This window comes from Dicentrarchus labrax, unplaced genomic scaffold (genome assembly GCF_905237075.1).
Source record: "Dicentrarchus labrax unplaced genomic scaffold, dlabrax2021, whole genome shotgun sequence".
NCBI lineage: Eukaryota > Metazoa > Chordata > Actinopteri > Moronidae > Dicentrarchus > Dicentrarchus labrax.
In genome coordinates, this window is record NW_026136702.1 from 18133956 (window position 1) to 18160103 (window position 26148).

The 26148-nt window shown below is 39.4% G+C and overlaps 1 protein-coding gene across 11 annotated transcripts in view; it reads right to left on the bottom strand.

The window, feature by feature from the left end:
• The window catches only part of kcnq5a (potassium voltage-gated channel, KQT-like subfamily, member 5a), a 98433-nt gene that overhangs the window by 9649 nt on the left and 62636 nt on the right, over positions 1-26148 (bottom strand). For 4 of the 11 annotated variants that reach the window (XM_051420294.1, XM_051420302.1, XM_051420299.1 and 1 more), the window contains exons 2-12: positions 20874-20964; positions 19190-19316; positions 18244-18419; positions 17637-17762; positions 15940-16050; positions 15693-15788; positions 12070-12164; positions 10447-10473; positions 7455-7508; positions 4776-5017; positions 2928-3036 (exon numbers count right to left, since the gene is read on the bottom strand). In XM_051420294.1, the coding sequence (XP_051276254.1) occupies positions 2928-3036; positions 4776-5017; positions 7455-7508; positions 10447-10473; positions 12070-12164; positions 15693-15788; positions 15940-16050; positions 17637-17762; positions 18244-18419; positions 19190-19316; positions 20874-20964 (1254 nt within the window). Of the gene's footprint in view, positions 1-2927; positions 3037-4775; positions 5018-7454; positions 7509-10446; positions 10474-12069; positions 12165-12415; positions 12505-15692; positions 15789-15939; positions 16051-17636; positions 17763-18243; positions 18420-19189; positions 19317-20873; positions 20965-26148 lie in introns of all 11 variants that reach the window. The other 7 variants (XM_051420296.1, XM_051420304.1, XM_051420318.1 and 4 more) reach the window with 4 other exon arrangements.

Here is a 26148-nt window from a genome sequence, read left to right on the forward strand (position 1 = left end):
TGAGTGAATAATATTGATACAGGTAAGGGGATCTAAGTACTGGGTTCCCCAGTGGCTTCTGCTTTTCTCCAGTTGTCTCTTTTTCTCAGTCTAAATGGAAACAATGGTGACAGATGACCCTCTGTAATAACAGTCCTGACAGGGGAGGGGGTGTCCAACCCTCAACCCGACACCCTGGGAAAGCCCTGGGCTCTGGCTGCCCATGGAGGAGGCCTGCTGGGTGGGCAGGCCTGGCTGGGGTTGGGTGATAGTGATGATCTTTGTGTGTGTGAGTATGGCGAAACAGAGGGGCTAGTAATAGAGGGGATTTGACTGACATCAGTCCAGCTCACTGTATAACTATGAAGCAGGTTAAAGTCTTGGCATGTTATATCTTTCTAAACCTGCAAATATGACAAAGCTCCAGAAGAACTGAAATAATGACTGACTGGATGTTATCAGCAAACTATAATTTAGGAGGGAGCATTACTCCATTGATTTGATTTGTGTTTGAATGTGGAGTCCAAAAAGATTCCACTGGAAATTGTTACATCACTTGTACTCTCTGTTACAATGATAAAAACAAAGTTCCATTTTTGGATGAAGTTGGATGTTCCACACTCTGTTATACCCACCTGACACCCACACTATGTACAGGCAGGGGTCAGATGCAGCCAGTGGAGCTGCCTTAGATTATAGGAAATGTTACAACCAAACATAGAGTACTGAAGATACCTCTACTGGTAATTATAGCAAATAGCATCACCAAGGATGATTGAAAATATAAATATATGTATGTAAATGTATAGCCTAGTAACAGATGTACGCATATATTGCCAGCTATTCACCGCAAGTGTGCAGATGGGACAGCTTATTTGTAGAAAATATTTTTTGGTCCATATGGACAGCATCTGTACATGTGTTAAGAATATTATCAAACATTTAAATGCATATTTCATTCCATATATCTGCAACCTTGATTCATCTTGTATCACATTTTTTTATTTGTGATACAGTACTGTCCTGTCACCCTGAAGAATCCAGAAAGGCACTGAATGATATCTGAACCAGAGGGAAATTTTTTCACCAACCTGTAATTTTCCAATGGAAAACCTGCTTTACTGGGTAGTAAAAATTGCCATTTTTACAATGAAAAATATGAAGAGGGTCAAAAGAAGCGGTGGAGTGAGAGAATCAGTTGGCGCCAGTTGGATAAACATTCGCTCACAGGGTGCCGGTGCCAGTGTAAGAGAGCAGCACACACACACACACACACACACACACACACACACACACACACACACACACACACACACACACACAACACAGAACAACAAACACTATGCAGGGCTGCTCGAACTCCCCCGCAGACATACCCTCAAACCCAGCAGTAGGTCATATAGATAAAGAGAGAAAGATAGCGAGATCTACATTTAAGAAAGCTTTGCTTAAGGGAACAAAACATCATGTGAGCCCCTGCACTCATGGCTAAATGTATGTTTTTCCCATCCAGAATTACATGTACAATGGTGGGAAGAAAGACAAGGGTCTGTGTTTTTGTGTTATATTATGGATTCAGTTCACTCCCAAGAGGCTGTTACTGCAGCACTGTGAGGGGATACTGACCGATCTAAAAAACAAACAAAAACAAACCATAATGATCTTCTTCAACAGCAATAATTTGGGAGAAACTGTAACTCTTTTGGGTGCACAAAACCAAACTACAAAACACATGTATACAATTATTGGCTCCTTATACTATAACAATGTACTCTTCTGTTAGCTGGAGGTATTTTCATACAGTGAAATTTAATAATTCAAGTCCTGCACACTGAATCATTCATGAACTTTCCGATCAATAGTTATAAACAGCCTGTAAGACGGCGTGCCAATCAATCAATAGGTAACGTGACTCCTACACAAAAGATTGTACTACTCATATGATCAACAACTAGCCAATCATAAAAGGAGAAGACAGTTCAGTGACATCATCAATTGATTGATAACTCTTAAGTTAAGTTAGCTTTCGCCGCAGTTTTTCACAATCAATGCACCCATGTAAGAAAAAAAGCCCTCAGTGGGAAGGTTTAAATGATGTGACTAATCAATAAGATGCCTATTAGCAGGTCCAAAAAGCCACAAAATACATAGAAATGGTTAACACAGCCGATCAGAAAAGCAGGAGGGCTTCAGTGGGGCTACTGACTCAACTAGAAGCATATCCTTGATTCTGACAGACCAGCACACATCCCAGCATGGTTTCAGCATTAACACATCGTCATCAGATAGCTATAGTCGATCAAACGCAGCCGATCAGGAGAGGAGAAAGGACGCTCTCAGACATCCAATCATTGATGGTTAATGATTTAAAATCATGCAAAACAAATATTTTGAAACAAATAAAGTATAAATATTAAGTTAAATAAATATAAACATTTGTTTTTGTTTGTTTTATCTGTTTAAACCGAAGACAACAATTTGTGGTTTTAGGGTTATGTCATGTGTCAGATTATTTCTGTAGTAACTTCCTGAAAGCTGGTCATCACTGTAAAACACCAAGCAGAGAATATATTAAATAATATTTTTTCTAAATAAGGAGGCAACAAATGAAAGCAATGCCTGTGAAGAATCAGGTCTGACTGGGCTGGGGTCAGCAGAAGGGAGGTCATAATGTACTTGATAGCTAAGCAAAGTGTAAAAGTGACTTTCCTTTGTGTCTGTCTCAGTTACAGTATTCCTTTTATGCATTCATATCAAACAAAAGTTTCAGTTTATCACTTTATATCAGTATTTGGATGTGAGTTTGCAAATCTTACTGAATCTTATGAATCCCCTTTACAGACTGAATTACATCTCCTCAAACGTGTCAGGGATTTTTGTGATTTAAAGATGTTTTTGTATCAGCTGAAAGGCCTGAAATGTGAAGTGTAACTGTAGCAGGATCTCACCTGACAGCTCTGATGACAGCCTTGAGGGGAGCTGAAAGATCCTCCACTGTAACATCGCAATGGCAGCCTCTCTCATCAAAGGAATCCTCTGCGGTCATGCCTGTGTCCACTGAGAGAGACAGACCGCCATTTCATCAATAAATGTAGACCCATGAAAAATCGTTTCCAGTGTTAAAACTCATAAAACACTCTCTGCATAGCGGATCTTGACACGAGTCTCCAAGAATTTTTCAAACTGATACTATTTTGGCTTTTAAGAGGCGAAAATTTATGCCCTTCTTGGATGGGATGTCTGGGAATGGGCAGCATTTTGCCAGCTCAGCTATGTAATGTGAGAGAAGAGGGTATATATAAATATCCTTAATACTGCCAATAATTACAAAAGTGGGAGACACAGACAGAAAGAAAGACAGAAAAAAATATGGTAAGAGGAAGAGAAAAGTGAAGATGGAAAGAGGGTGAATAATGATATAATGCATATAAAAGGTTATAAAATCAGTGCAAATAAATGATACAGGGGATTAAGAGGAGAAACAGAAGTGCTATTAAAACAGTCAGCAATTTCATTTATTACTGTAGTGTAGGAGTTTGTGGAAAATGTGAGGAAAAACACTGTTTTAGGTAATAATAGTACAGTCGTGATCCCTTAAAAGTGCAAAAAGCAAGAATTGAGATTTTTAATAATTCAAGCGTATTAAGAGTTTTTCCCAAAAGGCAATAAACCCACCTGAAGAAAAATTCATCATCCTACGTATGTAGAATATTGAGAGAATATACAATATATATATGAAGTTAAAAGTCCAGTGTGTAACATTTAGGAGGATCTTTTGACAGAAATTGAATATGATATGCTTTCATTAGTTTATAATCGTTTGTTCGTTTGTTACCTTAGAAAGAGCCATTTTAACTACAGAGGCTGTGGGTCGCCTTCTATGGAGTCTACCATGTCAGCCGCCATGTTTCTACAGTAGCCCAGAACAGGCAAGCCAAACACTGATTCTAGATAGGGCCTTTCACAAGTTTAGCGGCCACCATTATTTCTCTTACACACTTCACAGCCCCTTCTCATTCCCAGGTCGTCAAATACAGATATGAGCGGTGTTCAGTTAGTTGCAATCTGAAACTTCACTGCTAGATGCCACTAAATCCTACACACTGGACCATTAAGGATACAGAGAAACTGTTAAGATTTTAAGTTTTCAGCGGCTTTAAACCTTTAATATCTGAGGATTTTTTATAGCTCCTGTAATCATTTTTATTAATGCTGGTTGTTGCTTGTTATTGGTTGTCTGACTTTAGGCTATTTGTTTAACTGTGGTATTTTCTTGTACACTGGTTGTGTGGTTGCATGCTGAGTGTAAATGTTCTCTAAATTAGACTAGCTGCTTAACCCCTTCAACATAGAGATTTTCTCTTTTTCCTTCCTGAGAAGCTTTAATGTTTATATTCTCTTATTCCAAACTGTCCAACAGTATCACATACAGAGTATATTCTGTATCAGCTTGTTCCAGTTCTTCACTGAATGATTTAAAGTGAAATATTCAAACCCAGAATGTGTTTTCCACTTAACGCACCATAGCATCAAATAGAAATATTATAATTACCTTGTGCATCATCTTGTAAGCAATTTTCCAACATTCAGCTATATTGACATAATCGTATCTTTGGAAACTTTAGGATCTCCATTAGCACTTAAATTAATTTCTGTGAGCATGTGTTTGCAATGACTGGCCCACTGGGATTAAATAAACTTTACATCTACTAATGGCATACTGTGCTAAAAAGGGTAATTTGTCTGATGTTGTGTTGGTTACAGTAAGATAGACGTACACACACTGCATGGCTCACCATCTGGGACAGCAGTGCGAGTCTGACTCTTTAATCTCAGTGACGGCCTGAACCGGGTCCGATCGTTGAAGCTCCAGCTCTTCTGAACCTTCGCCGGGCTCCCGCCCATCAGCTCAGCACCTCCCACCACCTCATTGCCAGGGGAACAGCGTTGACGGTCGTTGATAGATGTCTGCCTGCTCTTCATGCTCTGTCCACGAGGACTGGCCATCCGGACGCGCTCCTTAAAACTCAACTTCTGACTGCAGGGAGAGAGGAAGGGAAGAAAGGAGAAGGAGACGGAGAGAGTGGGGATAGAGGGTTGGGGGAAAGGAGGAGAGAGAGAAAAACCAAAGAAGTAGGGAAAAAGATTTGGGAAGGGTGGAGACAGAAAGAGTGATGGAAGTGATGATCCAGAGGGGGGAAAGGTGAGGGGAAATTGGGGAAAGTGAGTTAAGGATGGAGTTGATAGAGAAAGAGAGTGTGCGGGCAGAGGTCAGGTTTGATAGAGAGACACGCACAGACACAAGGAGAGAGAGAAAGAAAAAAGGGATGCTGTCAACACCTATTTCCCCTCAGAGAGTGAGAAGAGTTCAGAGCGCAGACACAGGGCAGCGTTCTGTCTTTTCCTTCAGCCCAAACATCATCCATCCAGCTGACATGCCCAAAACACCAGAACACAGCCAGACTGCCCGCCAAGCCACCAAAACAAACTCTCACTGTTGGATCATGAAGTGCTGCAATCGCCTGATAATCTATTCAAGTACTCTCTTTTCAAAACAGAGTTAATGAGATTTTTAAATGCGATATGTCAAGCATGGTAACATTAATACATCATCACCACATTAATTCTGAGACTACCTCAAACAAATGAGACCATTATTGAGAAAAGCCTCAAACAGCCTCAAAATGGTGTTTTCCATTGTTAGATTTCTTAGGGGAAAATGTTCTTTATACTATTCGTCCGGAGCAAAAAGAGCATAATCTTTCAGAGATTGTGATGGCAAATTATTTCCAGCATGTTAATCAATGTTTATTGTTAACTCCAAAGAATCAAAGATCCAATGGGAAGCAACATGGTTTATCACAAATGTGGTTTTAATCTGCAAACACAACCTCTGTTTTGGTCTCAATTATTCACTGCAGTTACACCATGGTATGTTATATTGATGTATCTATGTTTACCTTACTATAAACACTATTGTATCACTATTAAAATAATACTAATAATGTTACTGTTATCAATCTTTGTCTTCCTCTATCACTTGATTTTTATCAGCTTAAATAAATAACACATAGCATCAGGCACTTAACATCCACATAATGTTTAGATCTTTGGTAACCTTCGAGGGGTTGGTGGGGATGCAGAAGTTCTCAATCAATGAGACTCGCTGCAGTAAACTATCATGTTGCTAAGGCAAATAGACCAGCATGCAATGCAGCAGACCAATGGGAGAGAGAGATGCAGGGTTCCAACACATTTTCCATGCCACAATTTTTTTTTTCCAGACCTCAGGGTCACACCTGAATTTATAAATCAGTTTTAATTTCTATTTGCCAAGATTTCCCAAACCAAGATCTGTGCAATATGTTCCTTATTTTGTATATATATATAAGACTTGTATAGGAACTGTTTACAGCACATGGGAATACATTTTCCCAAATGTTCAAGGAAGAATAAATTATAATACAGATGTTGCCATTTTCTGAATCTGCTGTTCTTTTTACATATAGTAAATTTCGTTCTAAAATACAGTGGATGGAGCTGAATAGATCTTTTAAGAATACTTTTACCTATTAATATTATTTGCAACTCTTTCATGGCTATAAAAGAGAGAAGTGAAGCATTAATGCACAGAGCATGCAGTAAAATGAACAGCTTAATACCCCAATCTGTATGTGCATAACTATGCCATATGTTGTAGGGGGATAATTTAAAGTAAACTGCGTCCAGCCCCATGAATTGCTCATTGTATTCCAGTTCCTTTTTACTAAATTGTTATTGGACTATTTTATTTTGTACAACTGATGGGACTAAAGCTTCTAAAAAGCTATATACCAATTGTTGAAGAATGAAGAATATAAATGAAACCAAAGATACTCATGTGGCTGGACTCGACTTGTGTGGATAGTGACATTTTAGGTGGGCTAAGAGGCACATATAAAATAATATATAAAATATAAAGTAAAGGGGAATTTAGACCTTGTATTTTCACTTTTTACTAATAGAACATTTCCCCAAAACTGACTTCTTTTTCTTATGAGTTTTAAATTATGAAAGGATCAAGGCAAGCAACATCCCATGATGTACTTCATCTTTTCAGAATGACAGGGGCTCAACATACAATTTGTTGACTGCAGCAAATGTTTAATTACATTAGGCAGTGAAATCTGGTGCATTTTTGCGTTATCTATTTTTACCTTTTTAAACCATGACTACTTTTACAGTGTAAAGATATCTTTTGGTGGAATTCCCCTTTAATTTGCATGGTAACAAAGTCTTGTTTGCATTCGACAGGCAGCAGGCAGAAATGGTCATCTGAGACAAAGTCCTTTGCGGGATAAAAGGGATTGAGGAATGAGGTAAGAAGGGAGTTAAGATTGCTTTCTTTGTTCTCCTTCATGCTATTAGTCAGTCATTCCCACAGGTTGCTGGGCTAAGGACAGGGCAGAGAGGATGCTGGGTAGTACTGTAGGTACCTCCTATATTTCCGAGTATACCTTCTGAAGAGCCTCCCATTACTTAGACCCTTACTAGAGCGAAGGAGGGAGAGACGGAGATGGTGGCGGGAATGGAGAGGAAAGAGATAGAGGAGGAAGGAGATTAAAATAGGAGTTCAGCAGAGGAAGGAGAAGAGAAATTCTCTGCTGTCAATATTGATGCAAAGTAAACACACTGAGAAAGGACAGGGGACATATTTCAGAGGAGGTTGGAAATGAGTGAACAGGGATGTAGTGGAAGGTAAACCCATCTGCACTCTGTTTTCATTTTTAGATGACAAATTTATGACGTGTGCTATGAATTCACATCATAAATTAATCATTAATCTAAAGTCTTCAAGCATTACTTTGTACATGTACAACCTGGACTCTATTTTTCCCAACCAATTTGACCAAACTGAAACTATTTACATTTGCTTTCCTGGGTTTGGCTCTCCAACCATATAAGAAAGATCCAGACTATGACTGTCTGTATTGTGTAAAGTAAAAAGTTAAAATAGTACGGGCCAACACAAAACTCGAGCCGTATTCACATTCAATTGGGATGTAGTTTAAATTAAATCTGTATAATTTCCTTAGTTTGGTCTGAATTATGTGAGCCCTGTTGTGGACTCTTAAGCCACATTCAGGTTGTAGGCCAAAGTGACCCAAATTAGATCTCAGATCAGATTTTTTTATGACAGTGTTAACAGCACAAATCACATGGAATCTGATTTTTTCAAATTCTGATTCACTTTCAAATGTGGTCCAAATCAGATTCAGGTCTGCAATGTTTGCAATGTGATCTCAGTGTGATGGTTGGTGATGTCAATCACTCTAGACTGACATTTGTCATGCAGGTCACTACAGGACCTTGACCTGTTTACACTAGAATCTCATGTGAGCCATATTTAAAAAGTAATGTGAACACATCTGAGCAATAAATCCGAACTGAGCGCTATGGTTTGCCGGTTTGGAATAAACCTTGTTTGATTTTCCCATAAGGAAGCAGGCATGGGATTAAACACTCTTAAATGATGAGAAATAGTGTCCAGGTTGAAAGTAGTAAGAGAAAATGTATGAATCGTTTATTTATTTTTACTTATTTGAATCATCGTTTACTGGAGGTTTAGCCTGTCTTCCTCATATTGCTTTTCACCACATCACTGGAGTTGAAATAAACTGTACCAGGACTTACAAATACACACACACACACACACACACACACACACACACACACACACACACACACACACACACACACACCCAGGCACACCTGCCTACACACATAAACTCCAGATTAAACCTCCATTATCCTTTATTTCACGTTGCCTCTCACTGCCAATATCCAGCACACTTACACTCAGCATGATGTCCGCTGTAGCACTTTGTGGTGCGCCGAATGTTTACTACTGCTGGTGTTTACAAGTCTGCTTAAACAAAAACCACCATCCGTTTACCACGGCACCTACCGCCGCCGAGCAGCCGGCAGTCTGTAAAACCACTAATAACACAGAAGGCTGTGTGTTCTCTTGGTGGAGAGCAAAGAAATAGTGTCATAAAAGAGTGCATAATTAATGATTTCACAAGTGTAAATTGAAATTGCTGTAACAAACTTTCTAAGAAAGGAAAGCATAATTAAACACAGCCATTTAAACAGAAGGATTTCTGGGGGATGAATGTTGTTGTGGATGCAACAAAGCCTACTTAAATGTAGTTTTGTTTGAGGATGAGAAGCACGTTTGTTTGTGTGTTTGAGGGAATAAACTTATTCTTTATTTGTGTGTGTGTGTGTGTGTGTGTGTGTGTGTGTGTGTGGTTTTTAAGTTTAAATGCCTAAGAAGCGGCTGGCTCAATATAAGGCCCCCAAATGTTTCCAAAGAAGTTGCTGCACTGTAAAAACTATACTAGCATAATTAAACTCACAAATCTCTCTCTGTCTTCTTCTCCTCTCTGAAATCCCCCTATCTCCCCTCCACCTCATTCTCCTCCTCCTTTCTCAACTTCGGTCTGTCTCTCGTAGACTTGTGTTTGATGAGTTATATAAATACCATCCCAATGGAAAAAGTGCGTCATGGTACAGACATGGTACAGACTCCTGTCTTGAAGGCGTGTGTGTGCATGCATACACACACACACACACACACACACACACACACACACACACACACACACACACACTGAACAAAGACAGAGAAGTCCATTGCCCTTTTCTGCCTGAGAGTCAAGTGCAGAGAGGAAAACCGTGAAAGGAGGAAGAGAGACAAAATCAGAGATGGAGATGTAAAGAAGAACTTGGAAAAGTGAGGTAGGAATATAAAATAAAGAAAGGAGAAAGCTGGGACACATTGTACCTTCCAAAGAGGTCATTTGCAAGTAGCTACTTTATTTGCTGTATTGTCTCAGTCTACATGTGTTTATATTGTAAAAACACACACAACAGTCTCTACCACTTCATCTCCTCCTGCCTGTCTTTCTCAGTTCAACACAATTCAAATCAATAAGTGTACTTTAGCAGAGCACTTTAGAGAACGTATTAGATATTGTTCTTTTAAGTGTTACTCAAATGGTAAACAAATGTTGACCTGGCACCTCTGGTTTCCTTTTATCAGGACACATCAACCTTGTTATCGCACACTCTAGTCATCCTTTTTCTTTCTCCTCCCATAAATTGGTCAATGAACCCAGCAACCAACAAAGCAATTAATCAATATGTCCCAACCATTTGATTGCAATCCCAATATTCAGTTGATTACCTGGTAATTGTAAAACAAATAAATAAATAAATTCATCCTTGGACATTGGGCCCAATCAGTAAATCTGTAATCAAACAATGAATGAACTAAAAAACTAAACAAGCCCGCAAACCAGATGAGAGCAGATATAAAGAGGCTGTGACAAAACATTAGGCATATAATTAAATCATAATTGCGTCACATGTTTAGTGTATGTGTTTGTGTCTTTGGAGGAACAAGCTGAGAATCATACAAACCTGTAAGTAGTCTCGCCCTGCTCTTTCCTTTAGAGGTTAGTAGGATAAAGAAGAGGAGACAAAGGGAGAGAAATCAGTATTCCAGCAGATTAAAATAGCATACAGACATTTCCATTAATGGATATGGGAGTCACCAAGCCATAAGGAGAAAAGAAAAGAAAGAATTCAATGGGGTTAATTATTTACAAGCACATGCAAGCTATGGCCATGCACAGTAAGGGTTAAGCATTTAGATCAGAAAGGTAAGGATCTAAATGGTGTGTGTGTGTGTGTGTGTGTGTGTGTGTGTGTGTGTTTGGGTGTGTGTGTGTGGGTGTGTGTGTGTGTGTGAAAGCAGGAATGGTAATCCTCCTTCTTTCAACACAAACATTAGTAAACCACTTAACTCATATAAATGCCAAAACTGAATTTTGTTTGGAACCCCCAGGAATTGTGTCGGACATAACCCAGACGGATGTAGATATTTTCAATGAACTTGGAGCCAGATAAAAACCTGAATTAAAGGGATAGTTCAGGTTTTTGAAGTTGGGACGTATGAGGTATTTATCCATAGCCAGTGTGTTACTACCTGCAATAGACAGAGGTCAGTTTGGAGGAGCAGACAGGAGTGCCGGCAGGGAAGCAGAGCAGTGCACTACTGAATACAAGGTCAGCAGAAAAATGTGTTTCAATATCAGTTTACATATCAATGTACCCTATATTAAGAACATTTTCACTGCTTTACCTTGTTGTCAGCCCTTTCCTTTGGCACTACAACCCATAACTGCTGTACTATGCCTAAGCCCAACTGTGCCGTGCACGGTGTATTGCGCTTCCGATCAGCTGTTTGGACCAGAGTTGCAGCGGTTTATAGAAGAGAAAACAAATATGAGAAAATCACCGTGGAAGAGAGGATACCTTTATGAACCAGAGGGAAGAACTTTTAAAATATTGAATGGGCTGAGGAAATGTAGTGCTAAAGGAAAGGGCTGTCTGACGGCAAGGTGAAGTGGTGTAAATGTTCCTAATATAGCGTACACTTAAGGTGAGAGGTTTGTTACTAAAATAGTTTTTTCTGCTGACCCTGTATTCAACAGTGCATTGCTCGGTTTTCCCCCTGCAAGCTGCAGTTGCACTAACCTCAGTTTACTGGAGGTGATACACTGAATATGGAGTACCTCATACAATCCCACTTCAAAAAAACCCAAACTATCCCTTTAATATCATGCCATATAAGCGTTAAATATCAACTTTTCTTACTTTTTACAATGCTATATTGTCAAAATAATGGAAATTGTCCACTTTATTTTGTTCATGTTGAATTGGCCCTGCACATGTTGTTTTTAGAACCTTTTTCAACAGTAAACAATGTTCCAATGTGCCATTCAGCAAGGCATTTAACTGTCTGAAGTAGTGAAGATCATGCGTGCTAAGCAAACCATCCCTGATTGGTAGAAAAAAAGTTAATACAGTTAAGCTTCCGAAAAAATGGTTGCAATGCTGCATAACAGTGAGTCATAGAGTGGAAAAAAAAAATGCAGCTACACCGATGGGGACGAGCAGACACTAGTTGAGGAGAAAGAGATGAGGAGAAGGGGAGGAGCAGCAGCGGCCATGTTTGTAAGTCTGTAAGTTGTTACCTACTTGGCGGGGCTGCAGGTATGCAACGCCTTCAAATGAGGCTTCCAGGTAGCAATGGAAACCGAGTTCTCATCAGCAGCATAACTACGCCAGACACACTACGTGCAGAGTCGACAGGATAAATAAAATATTGATAAATGAAATAATTAACAGGGTAAAATGAGGGAGGGGCAAGGGATGAACATATAAGTTGGGTAGGAGGTGAGAGAAGGAAGGTGAGGAGGGAAAAAAGAAAAGGCTGATTAGTTTTTTGGGTAATGTTTTTGCATTCTGGTTGGGGGTTGTCGAAGGGAGGTGGGGCGGTGATGGTGGTGCTGGTGGAGGTGCTGGTGGAGGTGGGGATACATGCCTGAGGGGGGGGAGGGCACTTTGGTAGTGGTGCCAGGTGGCTCTGAGGTAGGGACGAGCACCGTCGGTGGAGTACAGACGCCAAGCCGCCTAGGTGGGGGAGGGAGCAGAGATGGATAGGACACGCACATTCACACATATACACACACACACATAAACACACAAACATGACACAGAAGGGCAATGGCACACATATGGTGACTGAGATATATGTGAACATGTAACATACACAGGGCGTTTGGGGGGATGTAACCAGCTGGCGGCCATATTGGAGGTTCTCAGGGCTACGAAGAGAGGATTGTGTTTCTACATAAACACTTTTGTTAATCTCACATAATGCAATGGGAATCAATGAGATAATTTCAAATCCAATCTCATAAGCAAAGTTAGTGTTAGTTTCTTCTAACCATGACCACCATCCTTCCTAACATTAACCCAGCAGTAGCTTGGTGGGTTGAATGACAAGCAACTTACATTGACTTTAAGTGCTATTTGGACTAAATAGACATTTTAAAACCATACAAATCAAATGTCCAATGACTTGACTTGGCTAGTTAAATGATAGCTGTGGTCATGTTTGTTTGCTTTGCTAAACAGACTTGCTGATCCAGAGAAGTAGCCAACGGTATTTGGGGTTTAACTGAGTGCAAGATGTAACTTATGTTTTCTCTCTGGATAAAGATAAGTAAATGGCTGGATATTACGGTTGGGTACCATTCACTGGTACTGGTACCACATGTCACATGGAGCCTCATTGTCATACAGATGCAGAATGTATAATTTTGGCTCAACAGTAACCTTCATTTGGAAAATAATGTACCAGTCAATCTGTAGAAATTACCTACATCGACCATGATCATTTTAACAGGTTGTTTTCTTAAACCATTATTTACTTACAGCTGAATGAACCTCCTCAATGGTGCCAGGTGGGGTTACAAGATTTGTGACATGACTAGAGAGTCTTTGTATAAACACTTTACACAGACAGGGTGGGAAATTAACACCAGCCACCTGCCAAATGCTGGTCAATTTTGGCTGTTGCTTGTTATGCTACTCTAGAGACCACTTTAAAGTCATTTGGAGATTCAATCTTGTTCTAAAAATACAGTTGGAAGGCGAAATAGTTATTGCAGCAGGTGAAATTTAGAACTGACCAGCTGCAGAGGCTTGTGGTAATATCCTGCCCAGCATACAGACACAGACACACACAACACACAACACACAGTGGTTTAAAGCAGGGAGAGCTGTGTAAGATGGGGGAGTGAAGTGATGGACAGAATAGTAATGTCATCCACATATTTAACACATTAAAGCTGCTTCCAAGTTTCCTTTTACCTGTTGAGGAAAATGTTATGAGCTTGGCAGACAACAGACAATGACCAGGTGCTTGACATACAGCCAATAAAACAGGAAAAAGATCAACACATGGAATTAATTGCTACCTTAGTGGGTTATTTAGGATCAATTGGACACTGGTCTTTGTCAAGCTTTGTTTAGGTTGAATCAATTATTCACACAAATACGTATGAAAATATATCACTAATTTCAGACTGAGATCTGGGAACATACTGAGATTAAGGTGTGGCAACAAGACTGGTTTTGAATAAATCCCAACATTACCCATGTCAAATAAGCCACGTATTTGGAAGTGAAACAAAAGTGAATGCACCCATACCTGTCCTAATATATAATATAATAAACCACTGTATTATAACACAAACATGTCCATCACTAAGTCAAGTTTTGTAGGTAAAAGTTGAGTGAGGACAAAGAAGCTTTGACATGTAAAGACTTTCTAAGTTAACACTAGCAGTTGATGTCAAACAGATGACAGTATCTAAGCAATTGTGGCAAGTGTAATAATGCAAAATTGTATGTATATCCATATAATTTCCATTTACTGTAACACCCTGCGATCAACAGTGTATGCAGGGTGTTAAGACAAACAGTGACGTCTATGGCTTTTACTATTTTACAACCTGTGGTGGCTTTTCTATTGGTGTAGTTCCAGTGATATGTTTACACAACCATGTAATAGTTATTTGCTTTAAAAGTTGACAAGAATCACAATTGTTGTGCATTAAACAATTGTCCCAATGGATTATGGTAAAAACGCAGCAATTCTTGGCAATATTTGTAGGTGTGTTTGAAGAGGGCCAGGCCTTTCCAGCCTGCTGAGACATAGACTTTAAGACACAAATGTAATATGTTTACAACAGACAGTTTGGGCAACAATTTTCAGGGTTATTTCAACTTCCAAATGTGTAGTTTTGAAAACTGTGTTCAAGTTTTGGACTTCTGATTGACTGCTTGTGTTGTTTGCCCCGAAAAATTCTAGCTATAGCTGTATCTATCAGCTGGTACACCAGATAATACAGTATCCCCATATTTTGACAATATTATATTATCTTAATTGATATAAATTATTACCAATCTAAAGCAATGATTTTCCTGAAGGACAAAAAATAATACCATAACAGGTGCTTTATTTAATGGAAAAATTCAAAAAGTAGGTCAAGGTAGAGAATGTAGACAGAACACACACACATAGAAACACAGGCACTCTCAGAGACACACATACATGCAAACATAGACAAACATACCCACACAATAGCACACTTGTGGCTACACACACACACACACACACACACACACACACACACACACACACACACACACTCTCTCTCTACAGGAGATATTTATTGTTCATTATAAAGTAATGCAGCTGGTCTTGTCTATTACAATGAGTGACGGTTTGGAGGAGCGTCCGCCCAGGGAATGATCGCCATGGAAACGGCTCATAAATCCCAGCAGTGTGTGTTGCTGTTGGACCTGAGAGACGACAGCACGCCTCACACACCGTTAGTCATCATGAGCTACACATCCTGACAGCCCTGAGACGGGCAAAACACACACACACACACACACACACACACACACACACACACACACACACACACACACACACACACACACACACTCATAAATACTTAATGAAACACCTTCACTCTGATAGGAGAAGAGATGGTGAAACCACTCATACACACTTCAACATATTCCCAACACAGTCATTAAAGGGGTAAAGAGTGGACAACGCACTGCTTTTATTCAGTCAGAGAGACACACTGTGAAAAGCTTAGAGACGCTCGAAACAGACATGAAGCACATACATGAAAAGCTGCACATAAAAGGAGAGAAAGTTCTCTGTATTCACACTGATCCTGAACTGCCAAAAAAATCCAGTCAAGTGTGTTTGTTCCCTGTGTGTGTGTGTCTACCTGGATGAGGCTGGCAGCTGGGTTCCTTCTCTTTTCAAAGTGCTTCTGTCGATGCTGCTCTTGCACTTTCAGGGCAAAACCTGACCCTAGGATGCCCTACACGCAGAAACACACACAAACACACACACACACGCAAACACTGAGTTTTAAACAAAACTTGGTCCCTGCTGCTTTTAGTATTAGCTTAATAGAGCTGTGAGGACATAAAAATGATAATCTTGGTGTTTTAATCATTTGTCTGACTCACAGCTGGCAGGGCAAAGAAGGAGATCCCCAGCAGAGCAAAACCTGCTGATAATAACCGCCCAGTCCACGTCTGCGGGGTCTTGTCACCGTAGCCGATGGTTGTAAGGGTGATCTGAAGGGTCAGAGGTCAATACTCAGGTAACTAGGGCTTGGTCGGAAATCTGTCTCTCACTGACTCATCCACAGTAAAATTGTGGACACTGACTGCTGTAGTCTTGCATGACTGTTATTTTCGTCATCAATGAAATATAGCGCATTGCATTCAGACACTAAAATAAAATGGTTGACAGTAAATATAGTGCTATGTAGTAAATATAAAGTGATTTTAGACACAGTCCAGAGATATATGGGTTGGATCCTACATATAGTAGGTACTGACTGATACATCAACACAAATACACCTTTTTATTCTTAAAATACACATAAAACAGGTTTACTTTTGTGCACTAACTTTCTAAATTTAATTTCATGCAAAGCTTTGGTGGTTTTTTGTGAGCAAATCTTGTATACAAGCTGGTTGAGTGTCTCGCAGCTGTCCATGGCCTTAAACTACACTGAGCAAATCAACATGTTTGTTCCACAAACTGCTTGCCTTTAGTGGTCAGAAGGAAGAACCTTCAAGGTAATAAGAGAGGATAGTGCTAATATTATAAAGTGTAGCATTTCGTATTAATTAGGGTTATCCTTGATTACTTTTCAAGTTCACGGTAGCCAAACAGAATAACTGAGGGATAACTGTAGCCTGGTCACCTTGTGAATGCCATGGTCATGATGAAATCAGTCAGCTTTTACCTCTGTTGATAGATTTAATGAGTCTTAAAAGCACAAGATGATGGCAATCACAATTTAAATACATGAATAGAACTCCAACATCTGTTCAATGGTTGAGTGTGTGCCATTAAACAGACTGATGTCTAAAGACGGTTTATATGTTTTTCATATTAAGTAAACACACTGAATAAAAGACTGAATAAGCACATAGAAAATTGTGGCTAATGCAGATTTAAATGGATGCTGGACTGTCAGTGGTGACGGCTCACTGACCCATACATCTTAAAAGCTTATGTGGCTAGACTAAACTTCACCTTTTCACAGAAATTACATAACAGCTTTTAGTATCTACCAGAAAGACGCTCCAAGGCCACAGAATGTAATGCAGTGTGTCCGAGCGTCATTCCCAAAAGCCTAACAGGCCAGTCTCACCTGGCAGCAGGAGAAAATTGAATTTATTGATCGGGCCATTTCTTGTTCGTGTGTTGTCTGTTTCCACGTTCTCAAGGAATAATGGGTTTTAGATGTAGGAGGAAACAGTGCAGTACAGCCAGCCAACTGTGACTTTAAAGGCCTTTGTGTTGGTTTTTGTATTGCAGGTGTCATTAAGGTCACAAATAAACTGGAAAAAGAAATATATCACAGTTGACGGATAAAAACAGGATGACTGCAGTTTTGTTGCTGCCTTTGATTTGGATTAAAGGGAGCATTCCTGCTATGTTGGATGGGAAACACTTATTCAAAACATTTATATGTTTCAAAATGTGGCAGTTAAACAAATGATGATGTCCTAAAAAGACTTGTGATACAATACACATTTGTTGACATTAAATCATATACCACAAAAACACTAGCAAAGTATGATTTTATTTAAGTGGTGTTTAAAAAAGCCCTAAAGTATGCTCAAGTGTATGAATGTGTGCTCACCGTGCCCCACCACAGAGCGTCGGCATAGGTGGCAAACTCCTTGTTGAATTCTTTTTCCACCAGATAGACCAAGAAGGAGGAGAAGATGAGCACCAGGAACCCAATATACCAGGCAGTCACCAGCTCCTACAACAGACACACATGAAAAAACAAAACATTAAGCTTTATGCTGTACTCCACAGCTCAAAGGGACATTCACCATTTTACCAATACGCATGACATTTTGTTATCTTAACTGTCACTCTATTGTAACTAAACTTACTCCCAATTCACAAAATGTGCTGTCTTAAACACAGTCAGTGTTTCCTTTCCAAACCCTTTTAAATTGTCTGTCTGTTTTAGAAAAGTGCTACAGTACATAAATAAAGTCTGATATTATTATTAGTACAGCTCCTTGTGCAACAGTAGTCTGGAATACACAGGAGAATAACTGGTAGCATGAGAAGCGATATCCATCATGACTGAATGGACAAAAAGCACAACTAAGATAATGCAGACTAAACAGTGGTAACTAAAACAATGGTGCTTGCACTGCTTGATTGTATCTGAAGTATCTGAAACACAAATTAAGTTCAGAAGAGGAGAAACTGTTCGAAAAATGTCCTACCTTACTATGTGCATAAACTACAGATCCCAGCAGCTTCCAGGTCCCTCCCCTGCGGTCCATGCGCACCATGCGCAGGATCTGAAGGAAACGAAGGCTACGTAGCGCAGAGGTGGCAAAGATGTTACCCTGGCTACCGGCGGACACCACGGCAACAGAGGCGATGAGTACGATAATGTCTGGGGATTAAGGGTTAAAATTAAAGGTCACAGGTTCCACAATATAAGCAACAGGAACTGTGGTTGACTCACCTACTTTTTAGGTCTATCCACCCTTCCATTCATCACCTTTAAAACAACTATTGATTCACTACAAGCTGTTTGTTTCCTTCTCTATCTCTATTAGTCTTCTTCTGTCATCCTGTCTACAACCCTAAAATAACCCACTTTTTCTTCTCTTATATTTCCCAGCAGACTGTTTTCCTCCCTGCTGGAGCAACCTAAGCAGGATAGAGATCCACTATCTTCTGAATGTGTTCAGGGGACACTTTAAAAAGAGCACTTATATAATCTCTTAAAATTACTCAGTTAGATGTAATACAACCGTTGACTAAGGTTATAACGACTTTAACAGGATGATATTGTGAATATCAAACAGAAATACATGTTTCTGTCAAAATCTGTGGTTTTCTTGATTGCAAATCACCTGGGAAATATTAAGCCTGAGGTAAGAGTAAACAGATGCCATAAATGTATTTGGAGTTGTGAATGGCTTCACTCATAAAGTATATACATAGCAACACCACAAGGTTAATTTTAAAATTGTAATTTATTTATTTATTTCTTGCCCAGACATCCAGTTAAATCCGGTCAAAAAGTGTGACGTGATGATGACTGGCATAGAGAGACATATTTTTAGTAAAGCCAGGCTTCATTAGTTTTGTCAGATGAGTGACATACACACACCTATACACACACACACACACACACACACACACACACACACCTACCAATGACACAGAACGGCTTCCTGGCAAAGCGGAGGCGTCCCTGCCAGCCTCGGTAGCGGCAGCAGCAGCCAGCGCTCCATATCCTGATGATGTACTCCAGACCAAACACTACAATCATCACAAACTCCTGTAGGACACACACACACAAAACCCAACATACTTGAACCTTTCTATGCTACAAATTCAGAAAGCACAAGCAATAAATAAAGTCGAGTCAATGAAGTTATAGTTTTTTGCTAAGCTTGTCCTTGCTCTGACTCTACCACCGAAACTATACAGAAAACACATGCACTCTCACACACAAACAAACTGAAATAATAATGAATTACTTGTGCTTTGACTACTGTACTTGAGTACATTGCTTTGAGTGTGTTTTTACGTCAATAATAAGCTTTTTTTAAAATGGTAGATATGTTCACATGTCCTGGGAGGAAAACATCTAATTAATAACATGAATAATGGCTGGATTCCATTTAGGTGTACCAGGTCTAGGCTCCAAGTCCGTCTTATGCTGGCTCACTAGCATGACTTACTGTGACACATAGTAAAACAGAGCCATCGTTCCTGTTATTAGTTACACTTGTGCTTTTCCCGCTATGACAGTTTAAGATGTCTGCTGTGAGAAAGGCTAACCTACACTAACCCAGTTACATTAGTCTCAATCAGCTGTGAAATAACAGCACTTTCCTTTGCAGTAACAGTGTGACCTTTTGGGAAATATGCTCACTTTCTTGCAGTGATTTACATGAGAAAGTTAATACCGCTCTCATGTCTGTCTATTAATTATGAATCTACAGCCAGCGGCCAGTTAGCTTATACTGGAAGCAATGGGGGAAACACCAACACCTCTAAAAGCTCACACCTTATATTTAGTTTAATCCTTACAAAAATCTGGCAACCACGCAGTGACGGCAATGGGAAGATACTGTGCTTGGCCAAAAAATTGTGTTGTGCACAACCCACCATAAAACCACAACTGATTTGTGCAAATTAAACAAGATATAACCTGTTAAATATCTTTAGAGTGAGGGTAGCTATTGCACCCTGCTTCCAGTCAGAAAGTGAAAAAAATTACATTAAATAATGTAACACGATGTCCAAAATCATTTTCCTCCATTTTATTGAGGTGGAGGCAGAAATTCAGAGACAGATATCTCAAAACCTGGACAAATGAGAACAAAACTGTCTGCAAGGCTACTGCTAGAAGTGAGGAAATTGTGATCTTGACCCAACGCTATCTCTGCTCTTCTCTGCTCTTCTACTTGAGTAGGATGTGTTGTTGCTTCCAGTTTATTTATGCCAAATCACTGTTTTTTTTTTTCTCCAACCTGCTCTGACAGATGAGTTTCTGCTTAATCACATCTGAGGGATAGACTGTTAACTTAAATTGAATTGTAACAACGCGACTTTGATGTTGAGTAGCGAGGGACCAATCACTACAGTTCATTACGCTGCTGAGAATGCACAATCAGCAATTCTAATGCAGAGATGAGCATCTCTTTCACACACATGTTCAATACTGTTAATTTAATCATGTGAAAATTTCATAATTCATCAGGGCTGAATAATAAGAACTCACACACTTGCTCGTGTGAATATGTGTGTGTGTGTGTGTGTGTGTGTGTGTGTGTGTGTGTGTGTGTGTGTGTGTGTGTGTGTGTGTGTGTGTGTGTGTGTGACGTACCAGGATGAGCAGGCAGTGTGAGGAGAATTCCTGGTGAGCAGGGATTGTGGAAAAAACTGAGAGAACCAGACATCCAAAGACAAGGATGAACCTGTGGAGACAAAACGCACACACAAATCAGCTATGCATAATTAATTAAATATAATAACTATATCACACGTTTTACCTCATTACCTCATTACCTCACACACACAAAAACACACAAACACACACAATTGCTGCGAGGGAACCTGCAAGCTACAGAATGATGTGATTATTTCTCCTCTGCCAGGCTACATTAAACAGGATTTAAACCTTTCCAGGCATTATTAGGACCAGGCTAAGCGCTGTTAAAAGCATCACCAAACTTTATTATATTATGTTACCGGGAGATTTAGCTAATTCACATACAGTATGAATGGACTGAGGGAACCAGGTCCTCCTCCCACAGTAACACTAGCTGAACAAGCAGTTGACACAGTGCTTCAGGCTTTATGTGTGTGTGTGTGTGTGTGTGTGTGTGTGTGTGTGTGTGTGTGTGTGTGTGTGTACGCTGTTGTATTCCATTTATTCACTTGAAACTTGAAAATTCGCTAAAGAGGGAAGAGTAATTCCTTTGAAGTGGTACTGTTCTAGTTACTTTGGCAAAAATATCAAGAGCAACATGTTTTCAGAAACAATGTCCTTACTTCCTACGTGTAAAAGCATGTAACTGTTACTGTTATTGTAACATTTCATTGCTATTGGTTCAAGTCCAGCACAAACCACAGTATGGAGTGCGGCCTGACAGCTGTGTGCAGCGTTGTATTTCGGGCTTGTGTGTGTAAAGTAAGAGTGAATAAAGAATTTCCCCATTGGGGATTAATAAAGTATATCTTCTTCTTCTTCTTCTTCTTCTTCTTCTTCTTCTTCTTCTTCTTCTTCTTCTTCTTCTTCTTCTTCTTCTTCTATGAGCCCCACAAACATAATCCCATTAGCTTCCACTGTAGGGTTTAGACATGTCAAAGCTGAAATCTCAAAACCTTGACAGTAATACTGAAGATCCCATCAGGATCAAAGCGAATGCTTGGAGCTGTGATAACACTGATGCACTCGTAAAAATATTTGCATCATTCTTCATTTTGGATCCAAGACCAATTAAAACCCTCCTCATTGCCTGACTGACCCAAAATACTCCTCCTCTGCTGCCGCAAGGAAACCACTCAGTCCCTTGTAAGTCATATGGTAACTTGGTTAATGAGCAAATACAAATTAAAATTCATAAGGCAGCTTCCAGGCAACATATGCACTGACTAGCAGCCCCAGCCTGCTTGTTCTCTCTCAACTGCTTTTTTTTTTTAAAGATGCCATCTGTCTTGCTGATATTTACTGTCTGTTCATCTCTTCAGATCTTTCAGTGTTTGCTTTCTGTGTATAGAATATGTTTCAGCCATATTCCAGCCTTTCCTTTCTAGACCCTCTCTGTCTTGTCTTTAAAATTTCATGCTCTTTGTTTCTCCCTCGCCTCCCTTCTCCATCTCCATCTCTCTGTCTCTTCTTCAGTTCGCCTTTCTCTCTCTCTCTGGACTCCTTCAGCATCACTTTGTCTTTTTCTTTCTCCTAGCTCTTCTGTATGATTGATGCCGCCATTTATTTTCCTTGGGATTCACAAGGAATATTAAAAGGGGAGGTGTGTGTATAAGTGTGCATGAATAGTGCTGCTGAGTAACAGTAGAGAAATACTGACCGTTCCTAACATCCAGCCCACATCTGCATCTGATACTGGCTCCTTCTCTAATACCTCTTTACTGTCATACAGACAGACAGACAGCACGGAGATCAGATTTATAAACAGCATCCAGCTGTGGTACGTTTCTGTGTTGGTTTGTGTGTGTGCAACCACTGATCTTCCTGACTAGTAACTAGTATAAAATGCACCCTCTTCACTTTCATTTAAATAACTTTTCAATGTGCACTTGCGGTCCAAATCTCCGGAACAAGAGAATAAGTGGAGCTTCAGTTGAGATTGTTTAGTGCACTGCTGTTTACAAAGCCACAAACGAACTGTCAAGTCAGTTTGTGTGTTTTTTCTTGATGTAAATGAATTGAAATAAAATACTTATGTGAAGTTGTATTGTCTCCTCTCTCTGTAACCCTGCTGGTCTTTATTCAGGCTTAATTACTGCTGTTCCAATTTCTGCAAGTGATTCATTTTGACACATTGTGCGAAGAATAAATAGAGAACAATGTACAAGCCAGTAAAGCCACGAGCCACACCACGAGTACAACTGAAGGAAGCGTGATCATCCACACCGGCCATAAAGGAAAATGAAAAAGCCTGCCTCCTCTACCCTTACAGAAAAAAAGCATTGAGTGGTTTCAAGTTGGGATTGTACATTTTTCATCTTATACACCTGTGAACTGATTTATCTCTCAAGTTTTCTTTCAAAAATTACAGTGGTTGCTGTTTTGTCCACCTTCGAGTGTGTCCATTTGGATCAGGTATAAGCACTTTTGCCTTTAGATGTGGTCGAACTCATTGTATGAACTGCTTATTTTCAGGGGGTAATCTGACCCTAGCAATGCAAAAGCGTTACATGCCATCGGGATACGTGCACAAGAAATCTTTTCCCCCAGATTGCTTTCTGATTGCACAAGGACCCAACCAAAGTTCGATTAGAACTGACATACAGTATCTGTGTTTATACATTTGTGCACTGACAGGCCTTATCCTGCATCTGTGTGCAAACAAATTGTTAGAGTGGCAACTGAGTGGATAAACGACATGTTCCAAAGTCCATGTATTGCTGTCTTTAAAAACATATAAGATGTTCTGAGGAGCTGGAACATTTTCAAGATGAAAAGAAAAGTTGAGAGTGACAAAACAAAATTTTTTTTTCCATCTGAGTCCCTATTTCTGAAAGTAAAGCATGACATTTTGGAGGTAATACCGATTTAGATGAGAGTATGATGAAATAGTACAAGTGAAAACTGCAAATAACAGATTATGGTAGAATAAAAAGATCATTTAAATGTCAGTGTACAAATGAAATCACTCCATGTAATGACAATTAAATAACCTTGTAATAATCCCATTTGCAAAAGGTTTTTGTTCAAGGCTGTGAGTAAATAAATAGAGTGACAGAATACAAACCAGAGTGAATACTGTATGCCTGAATATGGTGAATAAGCATTATTCCTGTGTTCAGAGACCTTGGCTACGGCCTCGGGCGAAATTAGTCCATATGAAATTGAATAGTTTCTGCAATTTACGTTCAGAAGCTACGTGTACAACTTCAAAAACCCACTTATTTTTTTTGTTTTATGGTAGTAAAAACCCAGCCTGCAGTAATTCTCATGCCATATTCAAAATTACACCTATTATAGCAGCATTTTTCCTTTTGAGGGAGCCAGATACAAAGATCCCCTGCCAAAGGCAATCAGATGGTCCCCATGTATTTGGTGGACAGGTATTGGATCTGTAATTCCTGTCATCCGATTACTATTGTTTTTTAGCTTTAACTACTATGCTACGTTCACACATGCGATTGGGAACAAGTGTCAATGAGAAATAAATTAACATGCACTCTGGCACACTTTTTCATTTACGCTGATAAGACTGACATATTTCTACACATCAAACCATTCCTAGATGCATTCAGCACATTATCAATATCAACTTATGGACTCAGGCACACTGTGTGTTCTATCTGAGCGACACCTCTTACTGAATATCAATTAATGATGAAATTATTCAGTGGGTGCACACAAACGAATAAGAAGCTGATATTGAATGATGGGAGCGTGATGACATAAGGGATCAATAGCGCTGCCACATTGATCAGTCCCTCTGTGAATTAGCCACTTGAATCATTCACACAGAGGTGAATTGCTGATGGCAAAGTCTGTGTGGCTGTGTTTGAGGAAGATGAATGTGTGGAGACACGCGTGTGTTCCGTGTATGATTTCGAGGCAAGGTGGTCCATTAAATATAATTGTCAGATTGACTTTGGACTGTCAGGAAAACCTTGATATGATCACTATGAGTATTTGGGCAATAATATTGTGCAGCCCTATAGCCCTATAAAGAATGGTACCAACAACAACTGTTTTGCATGTTTTAGACTAAACCACAACTGAACATTTTTTCAAAACGTCATCATTTTAAGATTATTTCATCCCAGGAGCTTTTAGTTTTTTACAGAACATTATGAAAATCCACTTACAGTGATTCCAACATGGATGTGAGTTATTGAAAAAGTTATTGAAAAAAATATACTTTTAGTAACTTAAAGTATACTTAATATACTGATGGCTCATAATTCTTTGTAGACTTTTTATACTTTTTATACTTTTTAGATATTAGAGCACTCAAACTAGAATAAGTTTAGTTAAGAAATACACTATTTGCAAAGTACTTTTTTTTTTTGCTAAGAGTCAGTTGAGAAAATCAATATCAATCGTATGCCTGTGCATTAAAGCAGGTAGGTAATGTATTCCAGAAGCATTTTTGTTATATTTGTGAAAATTCTCTTTATATCTCCACAGCAATCAATCAATCAAATGCTCTGCTCATTGTGCATGAATGGAGTCTTCCACAAGGCTAGTCAGATATATTGCTAAAGCTACCTAGCTAGTTGCACAACAATGGTTGTGCGCTGACTAGTCCTCCAGCATTAGTCAGGCACCGACAGATTTTTCACCAGCGTCACCCACCCAAGCTTTAAGGTGGAGCCAGAAATAGATTTGCATAGCATAAAGACTGAAAGCAAGGGGAAACAGCTAGCCTGGCTCACTCCACCAAAACCCCTAAACTTTAATTAATTAACATGTTGTTTAAGTTTTACTCAAACAGTAATGCAAAAACAGTAATTTGTTGTTTTCATGGTAAATTAGGCAACTCAATGTAGGATTATATAGTCTGTGCAAGTTTATTTTAAATAGCATGAATTGAAACTGACATTTCTCAGTAGGGCGGGAAATCAGTCTCAAACCTTTTATACTTGCAGAATGGTCAGCAGAAATGTAATGTATATGTGATTTTTGGGGGGGTTAAATATGTAGAATAGACTTCTTAAGTGCATCAAGTTGTAAAAACTACAATAGAACACCCAGGAGATGCTGCTTGATGCTAAGCAGACATTATTAATATGACAGCTGTTTGCTGATGTTTAATACCTGTAAACAGCTGTCATACAAGCAGTTGTTCCGAACATTTGCTTTGGATGCTCCACTGTAAAGGCCAGTTAATTCCTTTTATTAAATATCTCAGACTGGGCCAACAGCCCGCTCTGACAGCGCGCTCTGTCGTCAAGAT